This window comes from Bidens hawaiensis, unplaced genomic scaffold (assembly GCF_021521415.1).
Source record: "Bidens hawaiensis isolate Kalapana, Puna unplaced genomic scaffold, B.hawaiensis_p1.1 tig00028300_1, whole genome shotgun sequence".
Lineage (NCBI taxonomy): Eukaryota > Viridiplantae > Streptophyta > Magnoliopsida > Asterales > Asteraceae > Bidens > Bidens hawaiensis.
In genome coordinates, this window is record NW_027494619.1 from 258957 (window position 1) to 269538 (window position 10582).

The following is a 10582-nucleotide window of genomic DNA, read 5'->3' on the forward strand; positions in this document are numbered from 1 at the left end:
TTTCTCTATGGCTCGGCGTGAAGGGGTAACAAGGTGAGGGACAAGCAGGCTTAGTTCATGGAAGCGCGTCGCGTACTCGCGCGCTTCACCGCTGTACTGCTTCAAGTTCCAAAATTCTTCCTCCAGGCGCTTAACTTCGTTGGGAGGGCAGAATTCTCGCGTAAGAATTTCCTTGAATTCCTCCCATGTCATGCTAGAAGCAGCCTCTGCGCCACGCGCATGGGCTACTCCATTCCACCATGTAAGCGCTCTGGATTCCAGGACACTGGAAGCATATAGGGTTCGTCTGTCTGAGGGGCATTGGGTGTGAAGGAAAGTGTTTTCTATCTTCTCGAGCCACTGGAGCATCACGGTGGCTCCTTCAAGACCTGTGAACTTCGGAGGGTTACCCGCGTTAAAGGACTTAATGTTATAACTGGAGGTATTGTTTTGGCTCAAGGCTTGGGCTATTGCGGCGGCCATTTCCTGGGAACGTTGCTGTCTACGCATGCGCGAGGCTTCTCTTCTCTGAAATCGGCGAGATAGCGGAGGCATTCTATAAAAGTTTTAATTTTAGTTAATATCTTGGTTTTATCGCAAAGTATAACTTTATAAAGCTTGGTTTCGCAGAGTTAGATACTATCAAAAGTTAAAGTAAATTAAATGACTTTAAATGCAGACTTAATAAAGGTAACAAATCCGAATCGAGAATCGACAATTCATGTATCACCATGACTTTCCGAATTCCCAATTTAAAATATACGAGCAAACGAGCATTGGAGATTGACGATTCATGTATCACCATGACTTTTCAATCTTCAATATAAAACATACAAGAAAATGAGTATTGGAGGTTGACAATTCATGTATCACCATGACTTTTCAAGTCTCCAACCTCAGAACATAATCGTAAATGGAAATTGAAAATCAACTATTCATGTATCACCATGACTTTTCGGATTTTCAATCCCAACAAACGAATATGTAAGTAAAATCAATAAAAATCGAAATTCACAAAAATCGAAATATCGCGGAATAAAACATAAAACCATATACTGCGCAAGCGCGAGCATATTCATAAATAACGAGTAATTAACAATAAGCGCGCAAACATGAGATTTCTCTTATGCGCGAGAAGGGACTCTTAGGTATTCTAGGCCGTTACGTCTAACCACCTATCCTAAAGTCAACGAGCTCTGATACCAATCTGTAACACCCCGACCAAAGGCGGATTATACATCGGGGCGCCACATATTGCTTCATTACTCGCGACACTATTGGTGTCAATATTTATTAATACACATTTTATCGCGCACGCGCAGCGGGGAAAATAAAGAACATAAATCAAACATAAATCAATATATTATAAATTATAACATTCAAACAACATTAACTTGTCTTGATACATTTTAATTCTAGGTCCAAAAGTAAAAACGTCCTACGTGTCCACAAGCTCCAAAACAGCTACTGCAAACCTGAACATGTGTTAAAATAAACGTCAAACACTTGCGTGTTGGTGAGAAATCAAGTTTAATACAATACATAGATAACAATAAATCTGCGCGCAACATGTGTATGTCTGGTTTTCAACAAGGGTGTAATCTGATCGGGACCAACTCTAAGAGACAAGACTGCCAGTGCTCACAATTGAGCTCACAAACAAGACTAACTGTGCAAGTGTAACAAAAGAGAAAATCATAAACGAATGTTCTCCCGTGTTCATCTAATGGTACCATGAAAACTGCGGAATAGACCGTCCATACGGTTAATGATCCACACATACAAATAAACAGCCAAGTCTACGTCCTCAACACATGGGATACTGCGCGACTAAAGTTCATAAACAGTTTAAGACTCAAGTTTTGTATGAACACATGAACATCCCAAAGCATTTAAAATAAAAAGGGATTAGATACGAGATTACTCACTTGATAAACGATGCGGTGTAAGATAAAGCAAGAACCAACTTTAAACAAGCACAAGTTAACCTATAAATAAGATTATTGTTTTAATGATCTGTTTTAAGTCTTGATTATAAGTTAGCATAATTAATAAGTAAATTATTATATAATATATATATATTACCGGAAAAGCAGGGCAGAACAGGGAGGAAGACGGAGGCAGAGAGGAAGACGGCAGAGAGAGCAAGGAGCAAGAGAACAGGAGAGATTAAGTGTTTGTGTGTGATGTGTTATGAAAATATTATTATTTATAGGAAAACCCTAGGAGACACAAACCCTAGAAAAAGGGGAAAAGATCTCAAAAAGTAAAAGAAAAGATATCAACGGTAAAAAGTTCTGAAAAGTAAAGATATCAAAAGATATGGCAGCTGCAGGGGGCAAGATAAAGCTGACAGGGAACAGTAAAAAGCATGGGCGGATCAGATAAAGGTACTGGTCAAGCATGGCAAAAGCTGATCTCAAAAGATTGTCAGTCACTTTATCTGTCAACCAATGGGGTTGGTGCGCATGCTGCGCCGAAAGTAACTATTCAGACATTAGATAGGTTAGGTCAACAGCACAGAAGATAAGACAACACAAAAGCAAACGGCTAGATTTAAACAGAAGATACAAGGGTTAAGCGCGGGAAGGCTGAGTGCGCGAGCGCGAAGGCTGGCACAACAATCCTTAGCGCACTGCGGGAAGAATCACATCCTTAGCGTGCTGCGTGAACTAGAATTCTAAGCGCATCGCGGGAAGAACATACATTCTTAGCGTATTGCGGGAAGAACATGCATTCTTAGCGTGCTGCGAGAAGAGTTCTCTTCACGCATCGCAGGAACAAGATGTCTTCACGCAGGCTTCCATGTAAGGAGTCTGGCGCGTGGAGCTGCAGACATCCTTAGGCGGGAGAAACCAAAGGACAAGCAAAGAGTTGAGGGAAACAAGGCTTAAGGGCGGGACGGCGACAAGAGGGAAAAGAAGGCGGAATGAGAGAAGGAAGAGGGAGGGGACGGCGGAAAGAAAGAGAGAGAGAGGCGGGAAGGAAATATATAGTATTATTAAAAGTAAAATATAAGTATAAATATTAAATAATAAAAGAGAGATCGGGTCAGAGAAACGGGTACCTGGGTCGGGTCGGATCAGGGCAGATGTCACACATTCCGCCGCACCACGCGGGCACCCAGCTAGTTTTATTAAAAGCTTATGCTACTCTACCAAACACCTAAATATTTAAAAGCTACAGCTAACAGCTACCAGCTTCTAGCTTTCAGCTTCCAACCTTCAGCTTACAGCTAACAGCTACCAGCTAGTTTTGCCAAACATACCATAAATATTTACATAATCCGATAATACGGAATCCGTGTCTTTCTAAATTGAACATGTTGAGGTTTTGGATCAGAGAATTGGTAGGGAATTTTATAAGCAAGGTTTATGCACTGGGATTTTTAGTTTACTGATTATATTATTATATTATTGTGTACCCAGTACCTACAATCTTTGTAAGGTTTAAACGTTGATGTGTACAATGCTCTGGAATATAAGTGCATATGTAGTTGTTTTTCATTGTTATGTGTATATTTGACGTATCACTCATGGCCATAGACTCATGGAGATGTACGTATTGGAAATTTATTGTTAAAAGTTAATTTGTAAAGTTTGATTTCTATAACTCAACCTAGAGGGGATGATAAAGAAGTACCAATTCCCTAATGGAAAAATTTATTTTTGTTTCTGAATTTATGAACTCACAAAAGTGAATGGTATAAAAAAGTCATGTATGGATAAAGGTATGATGGATGTTAAATCATTTTCAGCTTTTAAGCTGTTAATAATATGGTTCTAATTGCACGAAAATGCTAGTTGAAGCCTGAAAATCGTGATACTAAAGGGGCAAACCATGAACTGATTACACGCATAGACATGCTTAAACTCACATATTGAGAAGTACGAATTGAGATAAAATGATAAAATGGTTTTATCTTGTAGAAGGAATGGTGATCTAGATAAAATGAGTTTGGAATATATGGTGCAATAGATTAATAAACTGGTGTCTCGTAACGGGTTTCAGGTTTAAGTTACGATAAAATGCTTTTGTCTCATTGTTGGAATGATTAAAAGTTTGGTGATTACTATACAAGATATAAGTATGCTGGATGTTGCTTGGAGAACAGAATGCTAACACACTAATGCGGGAACAAATACAGGATATAAGTATGCTAGATGTTGCTTGGAGAACATAATGCTAACACACTAATGCGGTAACAAATACACGGTGCCATTAAATAAACATTTCATCTTGGGTGTAAAGGCAATTAAATTGTTTACAGTGTCATAGCATGCGTATGATATATAATTTGTTAGTATGCTTAAAATGTGCAAACACAGGCAATGCGCCCATTGCCAAGGGTAAGGCCGTAGGAGTAGTAAGACGTAAATTGATTTCCGTAAGGTTTATGAAAATAATAATAATAATAATAACAATAATTATTATTATCAAATTAGGAATTACATAGTTAACCGGTGTTTGGAAGGTGAACTATAGATGTTGTTAACTAGATATGATGCTATGGAGGGAAAATCCACGAAAAACTATTATAAGAATCTGAAGAATAAACAAGTTTGAATGGTTATAATAAGGTCGGAAATGGTCGAAAAGATGATTATCTTTAATTGTTGGCACTCGCAATGTTGTTTGTATAATTTGAACATGATCTGATTGGCTTTACTATGACAAGTTAAACATGAAGGTGTACAAAAGTTTTGGGATATGTGAGCATGGGGTTTTAATAGCCACCAACCGATAATAGCAAATTGATGGAAAACACACTATGGGAGTTCAAATATTCAAAAATGAAAGCTCTAGTATTCGTTAGAGGATCAAAAGGGGATGGAGTGGAGTAAAGGGTGAGAAGGGTGTTCTCATCAATTGTAGAGGTATGTGACTCTAACCCTTAGCATATTTATGACATGTGAATTGTGACTGTGAGTCTTGAACTAGTTTAAAATCAATGTGTGGGAACTCGAGTGATTGCAAGTCCTTATTTAGGGCAAGAACCACAAGGTGTGGTTAGTCTCTAAAGCGCCCGTGGAAAATAATTATTGCCATCACTATTAAAATAAATAAATAATTCTTAATTCACTACAATAAACTCTTCACTTTCCTACAAAAACTTGCAACAAATTTCCTACCACCTATAATTCCAATAACTTTTAGATAAATTTCCAACAAAAAAAACTAGGCTTGATTTTGTTACAATGTAGCAATAAAATAACAACAGTATGATTTTATGTTGGAAAATCGTTGCAAACTTTAAAACAAAGTTCCAGCAAAAACTACATTTATCAATTATATTTATTGTATTTGTTGGAAAAGTGTAAGAAAACATTACAAGGCTAATTATTTTTGCTCTCTATATTATTACAATTATTAATAAAAGAAAAAAATGAATGTTATTTATTATTTTGTATGAACATTGTTGGAATATTTCTAACAATGTTCCAACAAACTATACATTAATCAATTTTGTACATCTAGAAAACATTATAAATATAATCATATGTTATTTATATAGTATTAAATATATAAAAAAGCTATAAATTAACAATACTAATTATTCCGTAGAAAAGTTGTTTGAACGTTTTCAACAATTTTCCAACAAAAAAATATTTATTAAGTATATATGTTATTTTCAATGGAAAACTATTGATAAAAAATATATACAGATATTTTATTTAAATTATTAATGATATTATATCATACTTAAAATTGAGAATACCGACTAAGACATTTATGGTGTGTTATTGATATAATGTGACTTATTACAATCTTATTACAATTTTATCTCACTATTATAAATATGACATAATATTGAACATAATGGCTCAATAAGAATTATCAATACCCGATATGACATGTATATTGATGAGTTATTGCCAAGTATAACATAATGTGACTTGGCACAAACTTATATAACTCTTTAAGACGTAATTGTTATAATATATTTGACTCGCTATAACCTTATGTAGTCTTTTAATACATAACATAGACCGAATATGATCCTTTAAGATTTCTATGAGGTGTTGTTGTCCGTTATAATATAATGTGACTCAATACTACCTTATATAGCCCTTTAATACCAAATATGACTTAATAAAGGTCACAATGGGATGTTAAATGCCATCATGCCAGTAAGGTTCATTTATCATGTGTATAACGTGCTATTTTCCATCATAATATAATGTGACTCACTACAACTTCATATAGTGGTGTTTAAGATCAAATATGACATAATAAAGGTTATAATGGATCATTAAGAGCTACTGAGACCAATATAACATTATGAAAACCACAATTGGCCATTAAGATTATAAAGTCGTTATGTAACCCTCTGAGACCTAATATAACATTATAAAGGCCATAACTAGACATTAAGAGTTGTCATGGCTCTAAGCTTGCTCGATAAAAACTTAAATAAAACTAGCTAAAATAACTAAATTTGAAACAACTTAAGCTGAGTTAGATCGTTTTCTAGCTAAGCCAAACTCGACCCTAGCTCGGCTCGGGTCACGTTTTGGCTCGCTGGCTCGATCTTAGGATCGTTTAACTTTAAAATCAAGCTTGAGCCTATTTAAGCTGTCTCTTTTAGTTTCGACCTTGAGCTCAAAACCACCCGGGCTCGACTCGAGCTTAACTCATGAACCTACAAATAACGCATGTATGATACCTTATTTTATCTTATAATAACCTTGTCAATATCTAACGTGACATAATAAAGGCACCGTCTTATATTATTTGAAGCAAACAAAAAAACATGTTACTTTCTATATATTTTAACATGAAGAATAAGAGCTATGAATAAACCATGTTTGAGTTTAGGATTGTAATTGAGCCGAGCTAGGCCGAGCTCAATCTCAAGCTTGAACTTAAACCAACTCGTCTCGTTAACTTTTTAACCTTTTTTTAGTGTTTTATTTGTTTTTTTACATACAATGGATGTATAAAGTAAAAAAATACATCTAATCTAAACGAGACGAGGCAAGACCAAGCTTTTTGAACAACCATATTTGATTTTGAGCTCTGATAAATCAAAACGAGAGCCTATCCGAGCTCGGGCTCGGCTTGTTTGCTCCCTATACAAATATATTAAATTTTCAAATGGTTTTAATTTATGTTTTGTGTTATTAATATTTCATAAATTAATTCTTATAACATAAATTAAATAAATATCTAACTTAATGCAATTCAAGAAAATATATATCGATCTAACAAAACTTCTATTGTGTTATCCTAAAAGTCTAAAATCCTAGATAAGTTTTTAATCCCCAATTGAAGCCACAATTCACCTTTTCAACTCCCGCCTCTGCCAAATCCATCCATCACTACCAAATCCATCATACTCCATACGCCACAACACATCTTTCATCGTTGCCACCGTACACCCGGGTATGAATCTTGAATCTGTCTCTTATGTTTCTTCACTTTTCTATTACACATGTGTTTCATTCTATTATAGGGTTGGGATGCTAATTAGTTAACTAACGGATGCATATAATTAGTTTTAACTAATGAGTGATACACATGTTTGTGAAGTGAATTAGAGATGTTTTCTATTAGAAAAAATTAGGGCTAAAATGGCTTGTACTTAGTAGACCAGGTAATGTTAAATTTCCTTAATCAAAAGTCACATGTTTGTAAGTCTTTATTTAATTTATTTGATTTTTAAACAAGGTGAGGTGGTAGCAGGTATACATGTAGATTTATGATTTTGTAATTCATGTTTATTTACATGGAAGCTGTTTTGTAACTTCTTCAATAGTATTAGTAAAGCATTAAATCCAGTAACAGGATTAATAATGTTTGCTGAACAGGGATGTATACACTTTTAGTTAATGTTTGTGTGTTTATATGGTATGTACACATTACATTATTTCCAATAACAGGATTATTAATCTTATAATTTATTTGATCATTTTTGTTTTATTAAATGTAGGGTGTATACATAATGTCTAGTAATCAAAATGGGCGTTCTCGTACTTGTGGTGGACGTGCACATTCAGGGGGTAACACTCGTCGTGATTGAACATTCCAAGAAACTGGGTCTCGTAGCGGTGCTGACACTATTACACATACTCCTACTTCAGTGAGACGTGACATTCTTTGCGGTGGGGGATCCCATGAGTTAAGTCCTCTTAGTAGTGCTGGACCGACTCCTAATTCAGGGAGATGCAACATGCCTCAAGTTAGGAGATCTCGTGAGCCCAGCCCTCCTATTAGTTCTGATTTCTCAAGAAAGAGGTATTTCTGTGGGAGACACATCATCGTTCGTGGTGGTGGGCGTGCTAGCAGTATTATCCGTACAGGTGAGGGTGATGTATTGCCTGATACAGATGGATTGTTGCGACATACGTTAGTTGGTGAGGATGATAACAGTGAGGATGGTGATGGGGAGGATTCTGGTGATGACGATGATCCCTCTGTGCGCGAATCAGTGGAGCCTCGTGACATATCTAACAGAAAATGGATAGCACGTGTTGGTAAAAAGTATGTTTCTAATTTTATCATTTTAGTTTATGATATGTATTCATGTTATAAATATACTTATTTTGATATTTTAACATTGTAGGTTTGGGGATGGTGAGGTCCACAGGAGTGTCAAACCGCTACTAGAACGAAATTTTGATGGACCTTGGGTTACATTCAGAAAGGTCCCAAAAGATGTATTGGATCGTATGTTTGGTTGCTTTAGAGTAATAAATTAGTTAACAATTTATATATCTTATGATATTTTGTTTTAGTTATGTGTTTTTAACTTTACAGACCCTATGGAGATGGGATTCACAAGATGATGAAAGCATATATGAAGGGTTCATTAACGTGTTAAAGGGTCGTTATAGAAACATCATGGGTGAATGGAGAATACAACCAAAAGAAAAGGCCAAGACTGACGGTCATGACATTGAGGATGATGAAGAGAATTTTGGGATAACTTACAAATATCCGCCTGATATTGTCCCTCTTGACACATGTGAAGAAATGTGTAAGGTGAGCGAGTTAACGCATTATTGTTTTATTGTTTATTTTGTGTGTTTTATATAAGAGCATAATAAAGTCAAATGTAAAATTATAGGTCAAAGTTACATAATAAATAATATTACCGGAATAATAAACACATTAATAATAGGTTTTCAAGTACTTGTATATGTTTATGGTTACTGTAACATATATTTTTGTTCTTTACAATTTTGGAACACCCCTCAATGGCTAAAAAGGTCTAAAGCCGGAGAAAATAACCGCAAGGACAATGACAAGGACAAGAACAAGTGTTATCTACCCCGGCACACAGGCGGGTCTATGGGATTTGATGAACGTCGTATCAGATTGGTAAGTTAATCATATTTGTAAGTTTTACTAACTGTATTTTGTATTAACACTTACTACATAATTACTATTTATGTAGGAAAAAAGTGGAAATGGCGACTTTAGTTTTCTCTTTGTTGATACACACGCCACCAAGGAGTGCAAAGAAAAATTATTGGCTAAGGATATCAATGTTGATGACGTGATGGAGTTAGAGTTTTGTACAGAACGTTCAAAAAAATCATATTTAAGTTATTTTTATCTTTTAAATAACTTTTAGTATAATAATAATCGTGTGTTTTGATAACTTGTAGGTAGATTACAAGAATCTACTTGAGAAGTTGTACGAGTCCAACCCCGATCAGCATCGAGGGGATAATCTTGCTGTATGGGAGAGTGTGCAGCCTGATAGTCGTGTTGGTCGGATGTTTGGGATAGGATCTTCTGATCCACATTTTCTGGTGGCCGGCACACCATCAATAGCTTGCGGGTCTAAGTCATATCTAGCTACTCGACAATCACAAGAGGTATCATTATTGTTCACGTGATTTTGTTATTATTATCATCATCATCATCATCATCATCATCATCAACGTAGTTGTCGTTGTAGAAGGAGCGATATTGACCAGTAAAGTATACTGTGGGTTTATTTGGGCTTTTAAGTTTAAGGTCTTGGTTTTTTTTTTGTTACATGTAATTCTTAGTGGTTATACATATACTGATTCATATATTTTGATAAACTTTTAGGTCCAAAATGTTAAAATCGAATTGGAAAACGTACAAAGATCACGACAAGAGTTGGAAAATCGATTGCAACAACTGGAACTTGAGCGGGTCGAACGTGAAGAAAAGGAGAAACGGGAGCGTATCGAGCGTGACGAAAAGGAGGAACGTGAGCGGGCCGAAAGAGATAAGAGGGAACAACAAATGCATAAAAAATTGGAAGACATTATGAGAAAGTTAAGTAGTCCGGATACTTAATTGAAGCTTAGGTTATTGTATTTGTTTTCAAAACATGTTAACTTGTGTTGTTTTGCAACTTAAACATGCTAAAATTTGAGTTTATGTAATCTTATTTGTGTTTAATTTAAATTATGCATATTTCCTATTATTTTAGAATTTTCAGAGTTCTTAGCAGCTTTTAAATTAAATCTGCATATATGAGATTATTTTTAAATTTCTTTTTTTTTAGTTTGTTAATTGTACGAATTTTGTTGGAAGTTTATTTAATTGAATATAATTAATTGTTGGAAATTTGTTGTAAACAAAAATATTATCCGTTAGAAATGTGTTGGTTAAATTA

At 35.1% G+C, this 10582-nt stretch overlaps 1 protein-coding gene across 3 annotated transcripts; it reads left to right on the plus strand.

Annotated features, from left to right (window-relative positions):
* The first annotated feature begins 7822 nt into the window (after window positions 1–7822).
* On the plus strand, window positions 7823–10368 carry LOC143576792 (uncharacterized). Of its 3 annotated transcripts, XM_077060815.1 has the most exons (6): window positions 7823–8463; window positions 8546–8669; window positions 8740–9303; window positions 9380–9530; window positions 9598–9806; window positions 10027–10368. In XM_077060815.1, the coding sequence occupies exons 1-3, from the start codon at window positions 8153–8155 to the stop codon at window positions 9016–9018; spliced, it is 714 nt and encodes a 237-aa protein (XP_076916930.1). In that variant the 5' UTR covers window positions 7823–8152; the 3' UTR covers window positions 9019–9303; window positions 9380–9530; window positions 9598–9806; window positions 10027–10368. The 3 variants fall into 3 exon arrangements, with proteins under 3 accessions (XP_076916930.1, XP_076916931.1, XP_076916929.1); XM_077060816.1 differs by having other exon boundaries at window positions 7823–8669; XM_077060814.1 differs by having other exon boundaries at window positions 9380–9806.
* The last annotated feature ends 214 nt before the right edge of the window (window positions 10369–10582 follow it).

What these genes read in the sequence shown, in the direction of transcription:
- LOC143576792 (XM_077060814.1), top strand. Translation starts at nt 8,153, where the DNA reads ATGCCTCAAGTTAGGAGATCTCGTGAGCCCAGCCCTCCTATTAGTTCT. An exon ending in ATAGCACGTGTTGGTAAAAA is followed by an intron (nt 8,464 to 8,545) that starts GTATGTTTCTAA and finishes TTAACATTGTAG; the next exon opens with GTTTGGGGATGGTGAGGTCC. An exon ending in GTATGTTTGGTTGCTTTAGA is followed by an intron (nt 8,670 to 8,739) that starts GTAATAAATTAG and finishes TTAACTTTACAG; the next exon opens with ACCCTATGGAGATGGGATTC.